The 24,880-nt window shown below is 33.9% G+C and overlaps 1 protein-coding gene across 3 annotated transcripts in view; it reads left to right on the top strand.

The window, feature by feature from the left end:
- The window catches only part of LOC139496175 (intermembrane lipid transfer protein VPS13A-like), a 141,533-nt gene that overhangs the window by 35,978 nt on the left and 80,675 nt on the right, over positions 1–24,880 (top strand). For 2 of the 3 annotated variants that reach the window (XM_071284644.1, XM_071284642.1), the window contains exons 23-38: positions 862–948; positions 6,935–7,006; positions 7,568–7,724; positions 8,395–8,430; positions 9,762–9,844; positions 11,549–11,789; positions 13,187–13,297; positions 14,984–15,087; positions 15,950–16,120; positions 16,625–16,932; positions 18,174–18,481; positions 20,340–20,434; positions 20,906–21,066; positions 22,140–22,157; positions 23,804–23,898; positions 24,436–24,582. In XM_071284644.1, the coding sequence (XP_071140745.1) occupies positions 862–948; positions 6,935–7,006; positions 7,568–7,724; positions 8,395–8,430; positions 9,762–9,844; positions 11,549–11,789; positions 13,187–13,297; positions 14,984–15,087; positions 15,950–16,120; positions 16,625–16,932; positions 18,174–18,481; positions 20,340–20,434; positions 20,906–21,066; positions 22,140–22,157; positions 23,804–23,898; positions 24,436–24,582 (2,194 nt within the window). The remainder of the gene's footprint in view (positions 1–861; positions 949–6,934; positions 7,007–7,567; positions 7,725–8,394; positions 8,431–9,761; positions 9,845–11,548; positions 11,790–13,186; positions 13,298–14,983; positions 15,088–15,949; positions 16,121–16,624; positions 16,933–18,173; positions 18,482–20,339; positions 20,435–20,905; positions 21,067–22,139; positions 22,158–23,803; positions 23,899–24,435; positions 24,583–24,880) is intronic. The other variant, XM_071284643.1, reaches the window with a different exon arrangement.

Raw genomic sequence — 24,880 nt, 5'->3', positions numbered from 1 at the left:
CTACTTCAATACTTTCTAATTGTAATCAAGGCTAATTAGTTGTTGGACAGGTGATATCTACCTGTTCAGGTGACAGGTAAACTATGTTCAGTACCGGACATTGTATAAATTGATTGGTCTATTCACAATTATTTTCTTACATTTCAGCGGTTTGTAGCTCATTGATTTAGTCCAAAAGATTAAAACTATAAGAAATTAGTTTATCTACATGATTTGATAAAATTTTTTAAAAGGTTTAAATGAAAATTCGTCAGAACTACGTCGAATGAACTAGAACATGTGTGCGCATGTGCAAAGGTGGGAAATTTAATTATGCATCCGTTATTTCTTCAAAATGCTTAAATTATTATTGATACCTGTATCTAAACGTTCATTTCAAGCATTTTGTTGAAGAAATAACGTGGAAATAGCTTCTTCACTCAGTCAAGCTTTGCAAACGTACACGGATTTTACGTATCCGTTTATGGTCCATGTTTTACCATTGTCCAGTCAACATCCGGTTTTAGAAAAACGTGATTTTAAAAACGAAAACGAAGTTTTTGACATGTCATTTTGCACAAATAAAGAGTCTATGGCAGATATGAGCACGCTGATGTGCAAACTTTGAATGATGCACTGCCAATTTAACAGTTTACATCCAAACATCCAAAACAAAGTAAAGTTTAAAATCGTTTTTTAATCTAATGTCATTATCATTGGAATGGCCATCTGATTACCATAATTGCCTTTTGTGACTTAGTCTTAAGGGATTAAAATTGGGATCAGATATAAAATGTCCGGCTGGCTCAAATGTTTTTTGGAAGCCCTGCTATGTACATCCTTGGTGTGGATTTATATGTGTATTGCATTATTTATTTACAGGCAAAGACTGAAAAGGAACTGAAAATGGAAGACACAGCCATTGTTGCAGCAACACAAGCTTTGATACCTGGTCAACCGGAAACTAAGGTATTTGCCAATTATCATAGGTTGTATATGTCAAATTGCAGCTTATGAAAGTCCAGAAAGATAAGTAGGAATATGCTGTTAAAAATGTTCAATATGATATTATTGTTCTCTCTATCGTTTTTGGGATTGTTAAATGTTCAAATCATTTATTTTATGTCAATAAATACGTTACCATCATAAATTCTGAGTGCATCCATCTGCGCAAGTCTGACAGGCGGAAAACCCCAAAATAAAAATATCATCCAATGAGAAGAGGGATGACCAGTGCCCGTATAACCATGCCTTTATATCATCCATTTAATTTCCGCCTGCGCATCAAGACACACATATTTTTGTATTAGTACATAACTTACAGAGAAGACTGAAGTTTTTTGTTTTTTCTATAATGAATATCGTAGGTATCCCCATACCATTATTTATTTGACATTTTTTGTTATTATATTGTTGTTATAAGTGTTTAACTTCATACTTATTTAATTATGGAGTTTAATGCTCCCAGTCCTTACGAGGCCATTACAGGTAATGATGTTTTCTTAGACGGTTCATTACCCTTTCCTGTGACCGTAACAGCGGTAGGGCAGGGAACCCCTCCTATTAGTAGTCAACTAACCGACGTTTTTACTTCGGTGACTACTAAGACCGGTCAACAGACCCTGCATGCAGGTTCTGTCGGTTATGATGGAGGTGTCCCTACCACTGCTACGGTTACACACACTTTTTCTAGGCCAGTTGACACCACAGGGTCCATTTCATCTTACCCTGGTATCTCTATGGGTTTGAACTTACCTGGTTCTAGAGCACCAGCGTCCTATTGTGGCTTAACTTTACCGGCTTCGGCTAGTAATGCCATGTCATGGTCTAGACCTCCTTGGTCTCAGGGTTATCCTTATTCAGGCTTTTCTGGTCAGGGTTTTCATGGTCAAGGGTTTCCTGGTCAAGGTTTTCCTAATCAGGTTTTTCCTAGTCAGCCCTTTCCAGGTTTCTGGCCTTATTGTGGACCAACACCAGTTATTGTTCCACAGAGTACTACTCCTAATCTATCAGTTCCTGCTCCTCCTGTAGCAGTGTCTAGTAGGGGTAGTAGTATATCTGTACCTGCTGCTCTGCCTACCTCTTCTGTTGGGCATCAGTCTAATCAGGTAGCTAACTCTGGCCCCTCCTTAGATGGGTTCAAGAGTATTTTGGATGATTTTCGTCAATCTATTTCTTCGGAATTGACTTCCTTCTCCAATCGCCTGTGTACACTAGAGAACATTGCCAATAAGTCAAGTTCTCCAGTGATTTCACTCCGTCCAGATCATGACATTGGAAGTGACCTGGAAGACAGTGATGAGGAGGAACGTTTTTCAGTTGCCCCAGGCAGCCAAGAAGAAGGGTTTACTTCGGATGAAGATGACAACTCAGTTCAGGTTTCTCAGATTGTTTCGCAACCTTCTGTTCCTGTGTCTTTATCTTCATCTGTAATTGGTCAGTCTTCTACCAATTCTGGTAAAGAACCAGAGACTGAAGATGCCCCTTCCTCCTTGAAGGATCTCAGAGATTCTGTTTATACTATCATGAGAGATGTCAACAAGGTGCCTTTTCAGTCACCTCCCAGACCCAAGAAACTAACCTCCACTTTTGAGGCTTCATGTGGTCTGCCTGTAGATGATAATAAATCTCATAGTAGTTTTCCACAGTCTAATCATATGTCCAACTCTTTGCAGATCATTAATGATGGGATTGTGTCTAATGAGTCCCAATTTTCCCAGGTTAGTGGTTTCGGTCTGGCCTCATTCTCTGAGCAGTTCCGCTCTAAGGATTATGAAATTTTTGACTCTACTTTGGGCAAACTAGTACCCATATGTGACAAAGTGTTATCATCTACTATTTCTTCTAAACCCGCCGATGGACTGCGTCTTACTCAGTCTGTTTGGTCTTAAACAGAGAATCTTCTTAGAAACGCTTCTCATGTTCTAGGCACTGCTGAACATTTCTTATCAGCAGTTGCCCCAGTTCTTAAAGACTCTTCTCTTCCACCAGAGGTCAAACCTTTCCTATTACAGGTAGACAAGGCTTTGGGTGCCTCCCAATTGCTGATTATGGGTTCCATCGCCAACTGCACCTTATCCAAAAGATCTGAAATTTTGGAGAAGGCAAAGGTGTCAGATAATCTTAAGGATGCTTTAATCAAGTCTCCTTTGGATGAGAAGATATTTGGGTTACCACTTGATGAGGTACAGAAACATCTCAATCAAACTCCAGTCCCAGTGAAGGTAAATGTATCTGTTTCGGGAAATAATTCTAAGCGAGGTAGTTATTCCTCTGCTGGAGGCTCATCTTATAATTCTCAGGAGAAGAGGAGGAAAATCACTAATGATGGAGGTAATAAACCTAAGAAATCTTCAATCCCTAGGTCTAAACCTAACAGTTTTAAGAGAGGTGGCAAGAGGGCCAATCCCTCTTCCTAGGAAGTTGCCCCCTCGTACGTTACTGTCAGAACCCAATCCAGAGATGTACTACAAAACTCCTCTTTCTCAATTACCAGTAGGGGGGAGGTTAACTCATTTTCTAAAAAAATGGATAAGTATTACCTCAGATTGTTGGGTTCTGTCAGTAATTCGAGGGGGATTGACTCTTCAATTCAAAGAACAACCACCTCTTTCACCTGTTCCTATCCCACTGTCCAATACTCAAGATCCACAGAAATTTCTTCTTCTGTCAACAGAAGTAGAGACTCTTTTGACAAAGAGGGCAGTGGAGGAAGTCCCTGTATCTTCAATAGATCCAGGTTTCTATTCTCGTCTCTTCCTTGTATCGAAGAAGACCGGAGGAATGAGACCGGTCATCGACTTGTCTATCCTCAACTCTTATATGATTATTCCCCATTTCAAAATGGAGACCAATCGTTCAATAAGAGCTTCTATTCTTCCAGGTATGTGGACAACATCCCTGGACCTGACGGACGCCTATTTTCATGTCCCAGTTTGCCATTCATACCGCAAATTCCTTCGGTTTGTTTGGAACAAAAGGGTTTACCAGTTCAGGGCTCTCCCTTTTGGTCTGTCAACTGCACCACTAGCTTTCACCAAACTTATGCAGGTAGCAATTGCTCACCTTCATTCACAGGCTATTCAGATTCATTCTTACCTGGACGACTCACTGATCAAGGAACTTTCTCCCGAGAAACTCTATCTCAATACAGATGTAGTCATCAGATTGCTGCTCTCTCTGGGGTTTCTCATTTCTTGGAAAAAGTCGGACCTCATTCCGTCTCAGGACTTTATTTTCCTAGGCGAACATTACCTTACTCATCAGTGCATAGTTCGATCTCCTCAGGAAAAGTTTCAGAATCTTTGTTCAAAAATTCATCTGTTTCTATCTCAAAAAACAGTCACTGCTCGCCAGTTTTCACAACTGCTAGGTCTCTTAAATTCTCTAGCCGATGTTGTTCCACTTGGTCGCCTTCACATTCAACCTCTTCAATTTTATCTACACCAACATTGGCTCCCAGCTACACAGAATTGGGAGTTTCCAGTTCCAATCACATCAGGAATTGTGTCCTCATTTGGTTTGGTGGACTTCTCAAGCAAACGTTTTGAGAGGCCAACTTCTGTCCTCTCCAGTCCCAAATCAGACTCTGTTCACAGATGCCTCCAACCTCGGTTGGGGAGCTTATCTGGAAGGTCTTTCAGTGTCAGGAGTGTGGACTCCAGATCTTTTGAAGGAACACATCAACATACTAGAAATGAAGGCAGTGCTTCTTGCCCTGTCTCATTTTCAGTCCCTACTGCAGAACAAATCTCTGGTTCTAGCAACGGACAACACCACTGTGGTGGCTTATTTGCGAAACCAAGGGGGAACTCATTGTTACGAGCTGTATCTTTTAGCAAGAGAAATCCTTCTTCTTTGCAATCAACTTCATCTACAGATTGTAGTTCGTCATGTCCCAGGGAAACTCAATGTGTTAGCAGATGCTCTGTCAAGAACACTTACTCCAGTCAATACAGAGTGGGAACTTCTACAATCAGTATTTCAGGCAATAACACTTCAGTGGGGGTCTCCCCATGTAGACCTGTTTGCAACGAGCCTCAATTACAAAATTCAAGTGTTCATGTCTCCCGTACCAGATCCGAAAGCTTACGCAGTGGACTGCATGAGTGTTCCTTGGGACGGGATGTTCGCTTATGCTTTCCCACCGTTCAGATTTCTGTCACAAGTTCTTCGGAAGATCTCAGCAGAGCAAGGGTTGATCATTCTTATTGCTCCAGCTTGGCCCAAACAAGCCTGGTTTCCAGATCTTCTTCATCTATCCTGTGCTCGTCCACTGGTTCTACCAGTACGACACAATCTTTTGTCCCAGTTCAAGGGCAAGATACTTCATCCCAATCCAGAGAAGCTACATCTGTTCGCGTGGCTTCTCTCAGGGATAGCTTCAAGGAGAGAGGTTTTTCTGAATGCGCAGCCAGACATCTCTCCAGGGCAGTTAGAGATTCCACTAACATCGTCTATGATGCCAAGTGGACTATCTTCAGTAGTTGGTGTAGTGGGAAGGAAATTGATCCTTTCCAAATTTCTGTACAACAACTAGCAGACTTTCTGATCCACCTTTTTGAAGAGAAAGGATTATCTCCCTCTACTATTAAAGGCTATAGATCAGCTATTTCTAGGACGATTCTACTGTCTGGAGGTCCAGACTTTGGTAATGATGAATTCATTTCTCTTTTAGTTAAGAATTTCACTCTTGAACGCCCTAGACAGAGAGTTTTAATCCCGTCTTGGAATTTGAGTCTTGTTTTATCAGCTTTAAAAAACCATCCTTTTGAACCTGCGGAAAAGGTTGAAATCAAGTTTTTGTCGTATAAGTGTTGTTTCCTTCTTGCCTTAGCTTCTGGTAGAAGAAGAAGTGAAATTCATGCTTTTTCCACTGCTGACTACTGCCTTCGTTTTAATAGGGATAAGTCATCTGTTACCCTATTAACGGATCCAGCTTTTTTAGCCAAAAATCAAATTCCTGGTAGAGGTTCAGAACCGATAGTGATTCCAGCCCTTCCTGTTGATTCAAGTTCTAAAGTACTTTGTCCTATCCGAGTCTTACTTTTATATCTTCAGAGAACTCAAAGTCTCCGCACCTCCTCAAATTCCAGGTTATTTATTCCTATTAACAAAGGAAAACAAGATTTGTCTGTTAAAACCATTTCATCTTGGATCTGTAAAACTATTCAATTAGCTTACAGTTTTTCTAATGAAGAACTTCTGAATAGTATGCATATTAAAGCCCATGATGTTAGAGCTATTTCTACCTCCTGGCTCTGTTTAATAATGCTTCTTTAGAGGAAGTCTTATCTGCAGGTTTCTGGAGAACTGAAAATTCTTTCATTTCTCATTATCTGCAGTCTTTAGCTACTCAAGCTCAGAGTTTGTACTCCTTAGGACCTTTAGTTTCCGCACAAAGAGTTGTTTTTCCTCCTGCATCTTCTGGTTCAGGGGATTCAGCTTTGTGTTAGATTCTATATTTCACTCAGAATTTATGATGGTAACGTATTTATTGACATAAAATTGTACATTTTTAAAGTAAAATGAGATTTTATTAAATAAATACTTACCATCATAAATTAAAGGTCCCTCCCAACCTCCCCTTCATCCCCTGTTTTTTTCCTATGGCTTCATGCTTATGTTGGAAAATTAAATGGATGATATAAAGGCATGGTTATACGGGCACTGGTCATCCCTCTTCTCATTGGATGATATTTTTATTTTGGGGTTTTCCGCCTGTCAGACTTGCGCAGATGGATGCACTCAGAATTTATGATGGTAAGTATTTATTTAATAAAATCTCATTTTACTTTAAAAATGTACAAGTTATGCTTTCAAATTATTACCCCTAATTAATTAATTTTTGAAATGAGTAATTGATTGGATCAGAAAGAATATTAAAGGATCATTTAATAAAATGATGAAACAAATTTATCGCATAATAATAAAAATTAATTGTTTTAATTTTCAGCAAATTGATAGATCTCCTTCACAAGAATTTACCAACTATACAGATATGGAACTCAACTTTGAAATCAGACAGGTTTGTAGTCTTACATTGAGGGAAATAGAAGAAGTTACCAGGGTCAGAGGGGATGTACAAGTAAGGATATGCTGGGTCTGCTTTTTGTTTGGTAAAAGTTGGGGAATTGATGTATGCAGGTAGGGATGTGCTGTCCATCCCCTCAAGCCATTGAGTCAAATTTCATCAAATTTTCTTATACTTTGAGTGATTTTAAATTAGAATTTAAGACCTTTTTTCTTGAAGTTTTAAAGATTTTCCGCATTTTGTATATCGACAATATATATCTTTCTATCTGAAAATATATAGCCTCATAATATGAGTTGCCCTTTTATGACTAGTTGTGTTTTCCATCTTAATTGACGAAAATAGATAAGATAACCTGCAAAAGTGTGTAGTTATTTCCAAGCTCTCCAACTTTCTCCACAAACCAAATCCCATAAGGGTGTGAGATGAGCAAAATCTTTGAAAAAATAAGCCAAAAATAATTTATTAACATGACAAAAAATGGAAACTTATTTATCACACTGGTAATAAATGTTTGAAGATATAATTGAATGTATTAAAGATTAAATTTTGTAGGTTGATATAAATATATCCCAAGTAGACAATGGTAAGGATATCCCTGTATTAAGATTAGTAGTTGTCTCCCTTGGTACAAAAGTCACTATGTGTACGTACGACATGAATGTAGCAGCTTACCTGGGAGGAGTCTATGTACAACACAGGAAGTTTGTGGGTAAGGAAAAATTTATACATTTTGAAATGATTAACCTAATGCTTTCTTTTTTCTGAATTTTCTTTTTTTAAACTTTTCATACTAAATACACAAGAAATATGGTAAAAAAAGAAAGCTTTTATATATTGAAATAGAAAAATACATTTGATATCAAGTAAAATCATTAATATTATTACATGATATCAACCAAAAACAAAATAATGCAAGTTTTATAACGTAATTTTCACTGCTTTTCATTAAGTTTGAACACAGTTAGCTTGTTTTTATTTTATTTTATATCATTTATAAATAAATTTCTTGCTGAGAAGAATAACATGAACAGAGTTTCCAAAGCATGATACCATTATTTATTCTACCACCTTTTTCATTTTTTCTGATGCTGTATACTTGCAACTTTTTATGTCATTAAATAATGGGAAACAAATTGAGCCTCCTTATATATCCATTTATTTGGCAACCAAAGGGAGACAATTCAAATTATCTCCCTTTGGTTTTGCTGGATTTTTTTAAAGATTTTTTTTTCTTGTATTAATATGACAATTATGGAGACAAAACTTACTATTGTTTCTCATTCTTATTTTGTGTCTGTGTGATCCATGTGTTTTTCATGCCATATGACCCTCACCACACATTTTAACATGTTGCTCTTGCTATTTTTGCATGTTATCAGCGCCACCTGGATACATCCAGAAAGGAGATCCTCCAGGTAAATATAGTCTCTAACCATTTATTATGTTAACCGATTTTTAGCTAACCTAGCCCAAAGGCCATATGAGTAACTGCCATCATTTGGCATTCAATTGCACATATTTATGATTAAAAGACAAAAATTTGTTCTGTAACTTCAGAAAGTATTGCATGCATGCAAGTTAAATTAGAAGTTTGTGTAATTGAATATTGAATTTAGGTATTCTGAAATTCTGTTGGATGCAAATAGCAGAAAATGTAGCTAAAATTATATTTTCATTTATAGAAATAAACAAAATATTATTTAAATCAGGTTTTCAATTAATTATTGCGAACCCTATCTTAGTTTTCCATAGATTCACCTGCAAGTTACCTGTCCATTTAAACTTTTGTAAGTCCTATTGTCCCATCTAACAAATACAACAGGTATTGTTCTCTGTATAGTTTATTCACTGGGGCCTTTAAATTTCTTCTAGGAGAAATATATCACTCATTGATTAATTTACCTGACCAAAAAATTATCTTCTATTTTATTGAAATACTTCTAATAACTCACATAAACTGTATGCAATATTGTATTTATTCAATATTATCATTAATATATTTTCAATCTGTTCAATATAAAATCTGGTTTAATACTAAAAAGTTTATTTCAGACACATTTTTTAGTATTTTCCAATGAATTTACATGTTTTTGTTGTTGTTCATTTATTGACTTATGTTTATGAAGACCTTAATTTAAAAATAATAATATTCAATTTTTTATTTATCAAACACACAAAAATATTGAATATTTGATCAGAAATCAACTTTTAATTTTTGAATCAGTATTACAAATGTAATATTGAATACATTAAAAACGAGTTACTCCAGGTATCGAATAAATACAACACCACATGCAGTTTTGTGAGTCCTTACTTAGTATTGGTATAAGTATTTTTTCTTCATTGACAGTTCAATTTTTTACTCAGGTAGATTAATCAATGAGTGATATATTTCTCCTAGAAGAAATTTAAAGGTCTGAGTGAATAAACTACACAGAGAACAATACCTGTTGTATTTGTTAGATGGGACAATAGAACTGCCAAAAGTTTAAATGGACAGGTAACTTGCAGGTGAATCTATGGAAAACTACGATAGGGTTCGCAATAAATAAACAAAATATACCATGTAGGCATTGAATCAATCTAACATAAAAAAAAAATATGATAAAATTTAAAATATTTACACACTATAAAAGAAAAATGTAAAAATTTGTTGTTTTGATTGTAGCTATTAAGTTTTAAAGCCTCTGTTGTTTGTATGTTGAAATCCTTTGATATTTTGTTCCTAATTTATCCTTATTTATAGAAGTGGACGGTCCTGTGGTAAACATAGTTAATACTCCAGGTGAAGATGGAATGAAAAACTTACTGGAAGTTCAATATCTCAAGGTAGAGTAATTATATTATTATAAAAAGCACCATTGCTAAGGACTGTTCAATTAAACATACAGGGACCCAGGAAATTCAAAGTGCCATAAATGGGTACCATTATAAGTTATATGGTTCGCTACTGACCCCGTACAGTCGTTAGTAGTTAACCGTATGACGAATTTATAGGACGCTGGTCTTTTTCTGCTGCGTTTTGTTGAAAAGTAAACAATTAAACACAACAACATTAATAGATGACATCGCCATTAACGCGTCATGAACCCCATATGAAACTTACTAACCCCATACAGTCTCATAGGGGGTCACCACATGACAGCATTTAACCAATCACAACGTGATAATTCATCTGTGGTCCGATAAGTGTTTTTTAAAAGAACACCCTAACAAACTTAATCTTATACAGTGGAATTAAACTGTTTTTATCAGTTAGTAAATCAATTATGAAAATTTATGAGTGTGATTTAAATAAGATTTATGCTCTTCCCATGGTCTGTTAAAAAAAGTACATCATGTAAGATCTGGGGTCTCCTTCTTCCTCAACCTAAAAACTGACCACCACGAAATAGCACACAAGTGTTGAAAGTGGCATTAGCAACAATCAATCAATTACATAATGTAAGATTTAATTTTTAACCGGATTTTTGTGACAAAAATGTCGGTTATTGATTTGGGATGTACGGCGGGCGGGCGGTCGGGCGGCCGGGCGGCAATCTAATGTTGTCTGTGCATTAACTCATGAACCGTTCAACCAAAGCTTTTAAAATTTTAATATGTTATTACTGACAACTATACGAAGGTCAAGTTCAATAATGGCGATTTTGACTTTTACCGTTCAGGAGTTATGGTTCTTGAAAGATTGAAAAATGGAGTTTCCAGTCGTGTTTGTGCATTTACGCATGAACTGTTCTACCAAAGCTTCCCAAATTTTAATATGTTGTTACTGATGACAGAATGGAGGTCAAGTTCAATAATGACGATTTTGACTTTTACCGTTCAGGAGTTGTGGTTCTTGAAAGATTGAAAAATGGAGTTTCCAGTCGTGTCCCTGCATTTATGCATGAACTGTTCTACCAAAGCTTCCGAAATTTTAATATGCTGTTACTGATGACAAAATGGAGGTCAAGTTCAATAATGACGATTTTGACTTTTACCGTTCAGGAGTTATGGTTCTTGAAAGATTGAAAAATGGTGTTTCCCGTCGTGTCCGTGCATTTTCTCATGAACCATTCAACCAAAGCTTTTGAAATTTTAATATGATGTTACTGATGACAAAATAGAGGTCAAGTTCAATAATGACGATTTTGACTTTTACCGTTCAGGAGTTATGGTTCTTGAAAGATCGTAAAATGGCGTTTCCATTCACGTTGTTGCATTTACTCATGAACCTTTCAATCTAAGCTTTTCAAATTTTAATATGTTGATACTGATGACAATATGGAGGTCAAATTTGATATTGACGATTTTCACTTTCACCATTCATCAGTAATGGTTCTTGTGATATTGCCAGGACACAAATAAATGTTAATAAATCCGGTTTGCTGTCGTTGTGACAGCCTCTTGTTTTGAGTTATAACAGGTTGTGTTTTCACATACACCACATTGACTTCCTAACTTATGTATGATTCTTTTCTATTTATTTCAGTTTCTTGCTTAGAGTTCCTTGCTACCATTCAATTATTAATTTCCATATTATTAAATTTGTAGGCAAATAAAGATGGCCCAGAATTTGCTACAACATACAAGAATATAGAACAGAAAATTGATGTGACATTTACCAGTCTAGAGGTGCTCCTTCACCAGGAGGCATTATTACATGTATTAGAGTTGGTAGAAAAATTAAAACCAGCTCCAAAACCAACTACAGAGGTCGCTGCTAAAAAAACTGAAGACGGGAAAGACAAGGACAAGACTGAGGAAAAGGAGGAGGAAAAGAAAAAGGCTATAAGTAGGAACTTATTTTTGAAACTATCATTGAAAAATGTTGAACAATAACTTATCCATAAATAGACCTTCTTATCAAAGATATGTTTAAAGGTGGTTTTATCATACCTGCCAACATTTCAAAATGCCAATCAATGTTTTCCGTGCAAAATGGCTCTCATATTCCTACAAAATCGTTAAAAGAGTCTTCTAATTTATTTTAATGATGTTTATTTGCTTCTTCATTTAATTACAATCCTATACCCATGGTAAAATTTATTGTATTGTTTAAAATTGTGGAAAAATTACAATGTCAAAATTTCCAATTGGGAGCCTCAATGGGGGAAATCCCCTGCAAATAGTGACATTTGGCAGGTATGCTTTTTTACTATTGTCTAGAACAACACATTTTCAGTTCTTGATAGAAAGATATCTGGGTTTCTATGGCAGATCAAGATTTTAGGATGCTTAACATTTAAGAGATAACTGTATTGTATTTGAAGCTTTAAGGACGTCCATCGGTACTTTTACTGTCGCAAATTTAGTTTACCTGGTGACGCGGAGCGGAGACAGGTAAACAGGTATTTGCGACAGTAAAACTACCGATGGACGTCCGCAAAGCTTCAAATACAATACAGTTATCTCTATTCTAATGCAAAACAAGTTCATGATTAAATTTCAATCACAATTTCAGTGTAAAACCTTCATTAAAGAAAATTCCGCGAAAAGATGATATCTTCTTTGGTCCCTACACTACGTGACGTCATAGGTATGCTTCCAGCGTCAAACATAAACACCGAGCGTTTTCTGGCTTCTGTGCCGCTTCACAATGTAATAAAATTTGACAAAATGAAGATTTTTATGTGCAACAAAGTGAGTTTTTTGGCTTATTATTGTAGAAATTACATGTCAATACATTCCGAAATTCAAAATGTCGGCTTCCTTAGTTACAGACAAGGATATAGAGAATTTTACGCTAACTGTCATCCAATCAGAACCATTGATACAAAATAATTGCATTAGAATTAATGATTACTGAATTATTCCTTTCATCAAAGACCACCTGCTTATAATTGCATTTATGGAGTGCAAAAAAAAGTTAGTTAAATTTGATATAAAGGTCACTCTAATATGAAGTGTATGATGCTGTTTATTAAATTTGATATAAAGGTCACTTTAATATGAAGTGTATGCTTAAAGCTTCAAATTTAAAAATAGTAATCTATTGAAGTTGCTAAATAGGGGAGGGGAGCAGACTCAAAGGAAGAAATCAAAGAACATGTACAGCAGATAACAGTACTGTATAATTGTATTTTGTACACTTTGAAAAAATAAAATATTGTTTAAAATAAGATCACACCTGTCAGACCTGCATTTTTTTTTAATTTATTCCTCTTGAATTATTTCTATTTTAATTTCCAGGAAGGAAAAAAGACACAGGTGTAATAGATATCCAGGTGAATGCCACACTCAATGAGTTCCAGGTGGCACTGTGTACAGAACAGAAATATATCACCGATGTCAGGATCAAAGGTAAAACTTACTTCCTTGTTATGGTTCATTGAACCTTGCCCTCCTTAAAACAAGGAGTTTCTTATTCTGTTTGTACTCTGTGACATTTTTTCCCCACCTCAAATGAATGTCATAAAATTAGACAAATGTGGGGGGTTTCCAGGCATGTTGGTATTGTTCATGGACTGTTTATAATTTTAAGCTCTTTTTAAGATGTCACTTGAGGGTAAAAATAGTACTCTTAGAAACAACAGCAATAGCAGAAAATCAAGTAATCTATACTATTAAAGGGGCACTAGCTGTCAAATTCATGTACACCAATTTTAATGAAATTCTCATATTTAATTTATAACAATGCAAAACATTTATCCAAACTATTAAAAGTCTAAATTAAACAATAAACAGGGCACGAGCATGAAAATATGTAGCTTCTTTTTGTGTGTATTTTAGTCCTGACGCCATCTAATTAATTATCGAGTTGACCTCTAAAGTCATGTGATGACCATATAAGTGATGTAAACAAAAATATAGATATAAATAGAAAATAGATTAAGCAAACTCGTGCTGTTGGAATATTACAGGTCTATTTAATTTCATATTATAGATGAAAAATAAATGTTTTATCATTGTTTTTACCTGTATAAGAATGAATTTTTGTGGATCGAATCAGTCAATCAAATGATTTACATTTGTTTCACTTTCAATGTTGACATTCTTTTCCTTTATATAACTTTACACATACAATTCATGTGTTATCCATCTCAAGCTAAGGGGTTAAATTGAAGTTTACATGAATACAGTTACAATGAGGTCGAATTATTCAATGTCAATGTTTTTTTAGCTCATTTTGACAAAAATTGAACCATATTGGCTGCTAAAAGCTAATTATTATTTCACTATTTGCATTTCATTATTGATTGAGCAAAAAAAAAAAAATAGATTTTTTTTACATCTCGTAGCTAGTGCCCCTTTAAACTAGAACACCTCATTCCTTCCACAATAAACTAATCAACATGCCTCTGTGTTCTATAGGTACCATGCATGGTTGCATTTGTCATCTATTCTTATGATTAATCAGTTTGGGTTATTTTGGGAGAAAAAGTCAACATATTGTTTCCGCCATCAGACCGACTTTTAAGTCATACAAGACTTCCGGTTTTAAACTTGCACATAATTTTCATAAGAGTACTCAGGAACAGGACAATTATTTTGGCGTTGATAGAGACTCTCTAAATAATATAGCAGTGATCACTGTGGAGAAGAAACTTGAAATTGATAGTTAATAGCAAATAAACTTTATTTATGACAGAAATTATGTCCAAAGTATACAGAAATGCAACAATAATGGAATTTAATAGACTAAACAAACAAAAAAAGAACAGATTTTGGGAAAAAGGAAGATGGATTAAAAAAAAATTCCTGTCTCCGAGTACCTATGAATTTTGTTTTTTTTTCTAATATTCTCCAGACATAAAATCTTTTTACAAAAATTCTCACTACAACAGTTTACATACTTTCAACCAAGGTCTAAATGCCTGCGATTTCGCGGGTGTGTTCTTGTATTATTATTAAACTGTGATTACACCTAATAAAAACAAGTTGTGACTTCAACCACAAAAATGTGATGCCACATAATTTCATATATCAGATATTTATAATACATCAGTTATCTTTGATCATTTGATAAGAAGTTTTTGTATTTGATAGGTATCCATGCTGGTGTTACCATGGAAACAGGAATGATGACTGTGACAGCCACCCTGACAGCCATTTCTATAATGGACCCTTGTCATGGAACTCTGTACCCTAAGGTTAGTCTTCTGATAGGTTGTCCTTTCCATTCTTTACTAGACAAATGATTTGACAAACTAATGGATAGATATTATAGTTTATTGATAAATAGAAGTATGATAATGAAGTGCTATTCATCAGTCAAAAACAAATTGACAATGCCCTGGCAACAAATTATTTTTTTATTATTAAAAGTCAAACAGTATACAAGACACATTATAGAAAACTAAAGAGTGAGCAATATTAACACCATCAAAAACAAAGGTGATATCAGGTGCTCTGGAAATGTTAGCATATCCTGTCCCACATTTTACACCTGTCATGTTACTGATGTAAGTATAAGAATGAGACATCCAGTTGATTTCTTACTAGATAGATATTACCTGATTCTGTTTAGCTCGAATAGCCTTCTTAGGCATGTTTGAATAAAACAGGAATGCTCTCTAAATCTTTGCCCTTTATTGTTTGTTGATCCACCTACAAATCTCTATCAGAATACAATTGAAATAAAACAGTTAACATCTGGAGTATTAAATTTTTTCTTTATGTCATTTATCATGGTTTGTGAAAACAATATTGGTTCATAGGGATTTGAAATTATTTAGTTTAAGTTCACACATCCAGATTCAGTTGAAAAGAGATATTTTGTTGACACCAAAATTTCATGGTTAGAGTGAAATATAAAATCCACTTTCACACAGATGTTCCAGAAATAATTGTTTGGGGTTGGAAGGCACTTTTTTAATTAAACCTTTCATACATTAAATTTAAATTGATATTTTCCCATGTGTTCATGTCATCTTTTTTAACTTATCATAACTTCATTAAATGTTATAAGAGGTTCCTCTTGCATTTACTTGAGTAATATTTTTTTTTTTTTAGATAATGGACATAGAAGAAGGAGGTAAAATACTGACCACTAAGTTGGTGATATATGATGATGCTACAAAGGGAGACAATTACGCCGTTCTGACAAATGTGGATACAAGTGTTGAAGTGGATATTGGGTGTATTAGACTCGTCTTCCTTAATAAGTTTGTAGGAGATATATTGGTAGGTTTAATTTTGTTAGGCCTATCAAGCAATTCGCAGTTAAAAAAAAATGGTTAAAACTTTAACTGGAATTTCAATGTTTTATTGAAAATTGTTGATATATCCAATTCTTGCAGTTTATCATATTTTAGAAGTTTTGAAATTGTTGGAAATTTTTTTTTGGGTACCAGATATTACTAATTTTGAATATGTTTAATAATTTTAGGGACTTTTAATATTGTTGTCTGGGCTATAAACTATTGTAATAATAGGCAGATTACAATCATACCTTTTAATGTTGACTTCATATATATCTCTGACCTATAAGGCACAGTCCTGCACTGACATCAACCCTAGATACAATAAGTAAAACATGATGTCGCAACTCCTGCAGTATTCTCAACTTTTGAAAATATTTTGAAAATATATTTCATGATTAACAATATATGTTAAAACACCTTTTACACAACATCTTCTTACATAGATTCAAACTTATGTCATAAAATGGTTTTAACTTTATTTTAGGGCTTCTTGAACAAATTCCTAGATGGTATGCAGGAACAGCTGAACAAAGCTAAGGAACTGGCGGCTGAATATTCTAAAGATGTGGCACAAAAACTCCAGGAGAGGGCGCCACGAGTCAGTCTCAATGTTAAAATGAAGGCTCCTGTTATAATCGTCCCACAGAATTCAAAATCTAAAAATGCCCTGGTGGCTGACTTTGGAAGTTTGAGTGTACAAAACTCTTTCAGTAAAGCTGGAGAATCAGAAAATAAAATTCCTTTTGTGCTTGACAAAATGGTGGTGGAGCTTACTTCATTGAAAATGAGCAGGTTTGTTTTGATTTATTAAAGATTCAGGAAAAAACCATACAACCTTTATGTCAACTATTTTTGTAGTCATGAGGAAGCCTGCATGATCCAATTGTTAGATTTTCTAGGATCAATACACAGCCTTGTAAAACCAAAATTATAGAGAGCCGTGTTGTAGTGGTTAGTGCATTGGACTTCTAACACAAAGGTTCCTGGTTTGACTCCCTTGACACCATTTGCGAGTATGGTCTTAAGGAAACTATGATAGTCTGTTGAAAGGGGACGATAAATGGCTGACCCATGTTAAGAGAGAGCCATATCTCTTGCACGTAAAAGACACCCTTGTAGATTTCGAAAAAGAGAAGGCTTATGCCGCTACAAGGCAGCACTCGCACCCGCAAAATGGAAAGGGAATAATATAAGTAACAATAACTTGTTTCACAATCCACTATAAATAAATATGTTTAAACTAAACCAAATTTATAAAATATTTAATTACTTGCATGTAACATACAGCAAAGTGACATTGGCTGAGAGTCAAAAACAGATAAGAAAACATTTCCTCCTGCAAACTGTTACCCCTTGTGAGCCACCATATTTAATATCCTATACTGTAGATTCATCATTATTCGTTGGCTACCAATTTTCGTGGGTTTCATGGGTGCAGGTGAACCACAAATTCAAATGTTCAACGAATAACATATTTTAAATAGGCTTTGTATGCAGTGATTGGCAAAACCATGAAATCACATATCCACAATTATGCAAGTTTTCAGCAATCCACGAAAATAAATGAATCAACAGTATGTTTAAGGTCTAGGTGCAAAGATGTTTATGAGAAAAAGGAAAACTTGTATGATATCCAATTAGACAACAATTCACTAGAGTGCAATTGATGTGGATGTAAACAATTATATAATGTATGACCTCTAACAAAGAGAAAAAACACTTATTATAGTAAATTTAGAATTGAAACAGAGAAAATCATTGGAGGGAGGCTTCAGCTGATCCCTTAAAAAATGTAAACTAGTTCAATGGAAGTCACACTAAACTCTGAAACATATAATTGAACCATAGTAATTTAACATGAACAATTCTCCTGAATTTAAATTTTATATTTGATCCTGGATATTAAGTACCCAACTCTCATTATTATATACTATTGTGGGCCCATATTGCAATCACGTTTAATCAGATTTTATGTATTTAAATTGTTTAATTTCTGTGAAGTGTAAACTTCTGTTCCACATGTTCCATTTCAGAGCTGTTATTGGAAAGAAGCTTGCCATAGAAAATGAAAGCTTGATACTAGAACCAGTAACTATAACAGTCTCAATCACTAGGAACTTATCGGCAGCCTTATTTACAGAGGTTCCTGCTATCGACATTACAGGAGTAATGAAATCGGTCAGTGCCAAGCTGAGTCAAAAGGACTTTAGTCAGATCATGACAACTTTGAATGAGAATTTGACGGAAGGACAGGTTCAAATTCCTCATTCGACGGAAGTAGCTCTGGGTGAATTAACAGACAAAGAAGTAATGGAATCACATGTCATTCCTCCGCCATTATGTAAGTGTAGATTGACCCTAGAAATAAAGTTGATACAGTTCTTAAAAAGAATTTTGTCTGATAGAAAATTTGGTCTAACACTGTTTGAAATTTGTTAGCCCATAATACATTTTTATTAGGCCAATCCTATTATTCTATTCACCTACCTGTGTTGGGCATGTGAACTAAATGTATAAACTTCATTATAACTTAATTTGTATCAGTCAAATGTCTCAAGAACTCTGTTTATGAATTAACATATAAGTGAGGTATACCGTGTTTTAAAAGATTGATCATATCAAAAACAAAGAATACTATATTAATACTTATAAATATACACATGCATATCTGAAGAAATGGAGGTGTCTATATGATATCATATGACTAGCTCTATCCTAGAAATGTAGGGCATAAGGCAGATTTTACAGTATTGTGTTCTGTCTCCTACTTTCATGTTGCTAATGTGACGGAGACAAAAATGAGTAACGTTAGCGACATTTGGACATGTCACATGAGCAACAACATCTTTAAAAGTTAAAATGTATGCACACAGTGATGTTTAATATATGCCTGGAGTAATAAAATTGTACAGTCTGGTTTAGAATTTCTAAATATACAGAATGTCATTTGCAGGTGTACTTTATATCAAATGAATACACAAGAAACCAAAAAATTAGTAACGTTAGCGACATTTGGACATGTCACATGAGCAACAACATCTTTAAAAGTTAAAATGTATGCACACAGTGATGTTTAAAATATGCCTGGAGTAATAAAATTGTACAGTCTGGTTTAGAATTTCTAAATATACAGAATGTCATTTGCAGGTGTACTTTATATCAAATGAATACACAAGAAACCAATTCGTAATAGTAACATTAGCAACATCTACTATCATGACATTATGTTTTGTTGCGAACGTCTTTTTGATGGACGGAATACATTTAAGGTCCTCTTGTAACGATATTACATACAACTTACCTTCTTTGCTTCCCCATCATGTGAAGGAACTGACTCCGAATCTATTTCTGCAAAGGGCGATATCGTAACTCCTATACAGGAGAGTTACAGATATAAATATATGTTGCTCACGTGACACTGATTTGGACGGAAACCTCGAACAGTAACGTTCGCAAAAAATAAAACAGCCAATGATATTGATTCCTCAAGTCCTTTGACCCCCTTACGTCATCCAAATTTAATATGATTGCTATTTTCAATTTTTTATAAAACCCGGGATAAAAATAACTACAATGGGCTGTCTGAGAACTAACAAGAAAATTGCGATCGTGACATACCACAAGGGACGGAAAAGACGTGACGTTAGCAACAATATTATTAAATTACCTTTTTTAGCCTTTACCAATAAAAATCTGCCTTAAAGTTATGATTAAAACACAAAAGAATACTTTTTATTAAAATATAAGTCCATGTTATTAGGCTCCACTTATAAATAATACTTCAAAATTCCACTCCAAATAAGCTGGATGTCAGTAAAGTAGGTCATGATGTCTATTCCATGTCCAATATTTTGAAATTGAAAACCCTCTAATTCTAACATAAAACACAAACACAGAGTAATTTTTATTTTTATTTACTCAGAAAGACACATTTTATTCAATAACATAATGCATTACTCCATTACACAGTCTGTTTCACAGTTTCAGCAATTGCTTTTTTGATGGATACAAAAAACAATAATTCCTTCTTATTGTAAAATCTGCCATAAATTTATCTTGGAACAGAAAATAACCTTAAATAAACATCACTCTTCTGCAATTTAAAGTTCAAGTTTGAAAAGTTTTGTGTATTCTACTTAATAGTAAGAAGTTTAGCTTTCTGTTCTTATTCATGAGCGATCACCATTTTATTTTTGCAGCAAGACAACCATCAGAAGAGCTGACATGTAAACTGAAGTTTAACTTTGAGATAGAAAGTTTGAGTGCCACACTGTATATAGGAAAAGAGGATTTGGTAAGTTTCAGAAACATTTCTGATTTTGCTGTGTATATTGTAATATGGATTGTTCACATTTTCCACAGATTCTATACTATTAAACAAGAAGACCTCATTTTGTGTGTATCCTCTCTTCCTTCCACAATAAATTAATCATCATGAATTTTTGTCTCTCAAAATGTCAAAATGCAAAGCAGATGATAAGCCTAAAAAAGAACAGAAAAAAATAAGAAAAAATAAATTAAAAGAAGGACAAAAGATCACCATTTAACAGATTGTACTCAATATTTTTAGATGGCACAGAGATTGACAAAGCAGCCCTTGTCACTTTTTCATTTACAAATAAGTTTGAATATCTCTTCTGTACCTTCTGTCTCTCTGTTACTTTATGATAAGGCCAGCAAAATGCAGAAATAAAATTTAAAAAAAACCCCACTGTTTACAAGGACAAAAGATCACCATTTAACAGGTTGTACTCAATATTTGCAGATGGCACAGAGATCTGACAAAGCAGCCCTTGGTAAGGTAGAACTACAAGTGATAGCTGTTTCTGGTAAACAGATGTCTGACGAATCAATGGAGGTCAAGGTCATTCTGAAGGACACGGTTCTGGATGATTCTAGACAACACAAAGTTAATGGCATCACCAGGTATTGTGTGAAAATTATTCTGAATGTCAAGTTTTATTTATTTAGGACTATTCCATTACAACAAATGAGGGAGGATATGAAGAACATAGTTATTATTTGACCTTGGTGATTTATGAAAGTATTTCACTTTGAGTTATGCTAAATAACTCCTACTATCTCTCATTTGTTGTAATTGACTAGTCCATCTTACAGTACAGATTGTAATGTTATGTAACAACTTTGCACATCACAAGAAGAGTGGGGTTTAGCTTTTGCTTAAGCAATGATTCCTGCTTATGAATAACTAAACAATAAAAAAATAAAAGGTTCCATGTTCCATTTAAACATACATTGTACCTTTAAACTTTATAACCCATTTATGGGAATATTTTTAGAATTGATGTTTAAAATTATGTTTAAAGACACAGATTCATTGGTGTAATAACCTTATACCACCCTGTTATGTATACTTAAATGGATCAACCAGATTTAATGTCAAATGTTAACCTACCATTGTACTGATTCTGTTTCATATAGATTTTCACTATGTTGGCTTGTTGTCTTAACTTGTGTTAAGCCTCTTTACATACGATTCTTCTATTTAGTCCTTAAGAATCGCACTTATACAGAGATCTTTATGATTTGGACAATTTTATGACCAATTTTAAAGTTGTTATTAGTTATAACAAGCTATTTACCATTTATTATGAGTTATTACAAAGTAGTTATTGCAAACTTTCACAATTTGTTACGATTTTGTCATTAATTATTACGCGCAGTTTAAAAATTCTGAAAAAAAACTCTGAAGAATTTGTTGGTGTAAAGTTACAAAATAGGATATTTTAAAAAGAACAGTGTTCAACTGGTATGCCCTGCGTACCTACAGAATGTACCTTTCCTTTAAGAAGCTTGACATGCCTTAACCAGCAAGCGTCGCTTTTGATACACATTTTTTCCTCTTAATATATGTGTGTGTTTCCACATGCCTTAACCAGCAGGCATTGCTTCACACATTTTACCTATATATGTGTGTGTTTCATCACAAATGATTTAATTGTAACATTTCATGATAACATTTTACAATTGTTTTACAGCCCTGATATCATCACAAGGTAACACTCATTACACTGGTATCATTCATACTAACAGGGAACCAGTTATCAGGCATTTTTTGGGGGGCTTTTAATGATTTTACAATTATTTTATTTGCCTGAAATTAAGATTTTCTGAATATTATCTTGTCCGAACATGTATACCAAGGAAATGCATTGATAATTGGTTCTAAGCTAAATCTTTTGAGGCTATTCCATTTTAACACAACACCCTAGGAGTAACTCAGGAATATGAAAATCTCTATTTTTAGATTTAATACAACTTCAGATGTCTAAATTTTAACTTGCAATTTTAAGTGGTACAAATCTGCAGATTTTAGGAGGTCCTCAAGCTGAAAATAGTTTTATCCAGTAAAATTTTTGAATTTTAATTATTTATATAAATCAGGGTACAAATTTAAAAGAATTCCTAAAATAAATGACTGGGTATTTCATTTCTTGATTGTCCCCCTCACAGTTATCTCCCCTCCTTGAGTAGGAGTTATGTTAAAAACGGAATAGCTTTAAATTTTTCATCTCTTTGATCAGTTTATTTTGAAATGAATGGGAGTCATAGTAACATCTATTGAGAAAACATGCCATACACATGATTTATATGTGAGACTCACATAAATTTAGATTCACATGAAAATAATGTGAGTGAAATTTGACTGTGTATGATACACAGTAATATTGTCAGTTATTTTTGCTTGATTTTTTATGGTCATATTTTCTAAAATACGCAGTATCTGAAGAAAAATTATACAATTAATTTTGCAATACTTGACTCCCATTCAACTCGTCTTATTTCAGTGTTTTTTTGGTTTGTTTTGTTTTTCTAAAATTTTGTTTATCTTCTATCATGTCTATAGGCTTAGGTTATGTTACTTCATATTGCATTACAACATATTTATTGATTGTAAAATCACCTGAATGTTTGCACTTTTATTATATTGTATATATTACTTAGTTCTAAAGATTATTGTATTGCATTTGATTAAGAGCTTGATATGTAGGAAGTTTGCTAGTTAATCTTTGAAGTGAAGTGCACTAATGAAAAAACTGGATTTTTTTCTAATTGTATGAAGGGAATTTATGTGATGCATTATATACTTCATTTTCTTTCTATTGTAACTCCCCTCCCCAAAATAAATAACAAAAAAAATTGGTATTCTCTTATGCCAGCTAGACTATCAAATCTACATATAGTATTGATATAGCACCATTCTTTAAATGGGACCAGAATCCCACAATTTTAGGAAAATAATCTATCTGATATTTATTATGCATACTTTTATTTCATATAATATATTGTAAGTTAAATATATATATCTTATAAACTTTCTATTTACTATAGTCATTTACCATATAACACTATTTGCATGAAATCGTTATGATTATTATTGTTAAATAAAAATTTAACTAAGAATAAAATTTCTTTAAGCTTCTTTTTACTTCAGCAAATTCTAGAAATCAAATATCCTAGAAATTCCAACTTTACATCAATCCACAAAAATGAGTACCAATGAAAATAAATTAATTTACAGTAACTTGTGTTTAACATAGGTACTTGTCTATATACCAAGATCATATTTTTATGTTGACCTCCAAATGTCTTGACTGGTTTATTTGTAACTGTCTATAATAGCTCTGTAATTTGATTTCAGAATGATACAGCGGAGTAAATCCCGTTTGTCGGAGGAGGGATCCAGTAACATGATTGATGTCAGCTTCAAACAGGACTGTAGTAAAGATTCTAATGGTTGGTTTTATGTACAAAGATGTTACAGTCATATTTTATATTTTTCAATGATTTTTATTTGAAAACACAAATTTAAAATCATCAGTTATTTTATTATTCAACAAATAATGTATGCCATGTACATGATTTTTTGAAATAAAATATGTTTAAAGTAAATACAAAACACAGTTTTAAACAGAATTCAATCAGGTATGCCTGCTTTTCTTTCCTTAAGCTTTTGTATTGTAAACATAATCATTAAATTCAATAGGTTTTTTTGGGTTTTTTTTGGGGTAAGTCTTTGTTACCATAACATTTAATGAACACACTGAAAGGGACAAGGGAAATTACAGGCTAGCATGGTTTTATTGAATCTTTTTTATATGGAAAGCACATACTTAATAATTGTTTAGAAAATAACAATATTGCAACTGATGTATCTATGAGATCAGTCCCAGTAATGTCTCAAAACTCTTAGTTTTGGGTGAACTTTCGTTTACAATATTATGAAGGCATCTACGGTAGTCCTCTTCTAACTTGAAACATTGTGTATTTCAGTTGATGTCAGGGTGAACAGCTTGTACATCTGTGTGTGTCTGGATTATCTGATGTCCCTGGGAGATTTCTTCACCAAAGGCATGCCACAGAAAGACAAAGGAGAGGTTGTAAAACAAGAAACCAAACCAAGCAAAACACAAAAGAAAGGTATTATACTTGTTCTTTAGAAAAATGCATAAAATGATGGCAAAAATTAATCTTACTTTATTGTCTATGGTTTACCAACTAGTATAAGCAAAAATACTGAACTCCAAGGTAAATTCAATAAATGGGAAGTCGATGAAACCAGACAAATAACACCTTCGACTATATTAACTGTCGCAGGAAGAATGGAACACCATATAAAATCGACTTGGGATGAGGGATAAATCACCATAAACCCATAAACTTGTCGTTGTAATGCGTGTGGGCCATTTCTGCATTTAATGAGTCGTCCAATATATAA

Source organism: Mytilus edulis, chromosome 11, assembly GCF_963676685.1.
Source record: "Mytilus edulis chromosome 11, xbMytEdul2.2, whole genome shotgun sequence".
In the NCBI taxonomy this organism is placed as follows: Eukaryota; Metazoa; Mollusca; class Bivalvia; order Mytilida; family Mytilidae; genus Mytilus; species Mytilus edulis.
The sequence above is the reverse complement of the archived record's forward strand: the minus strand, read 5'-3'. Positions and strand labels throughout refer to the sequence as shown.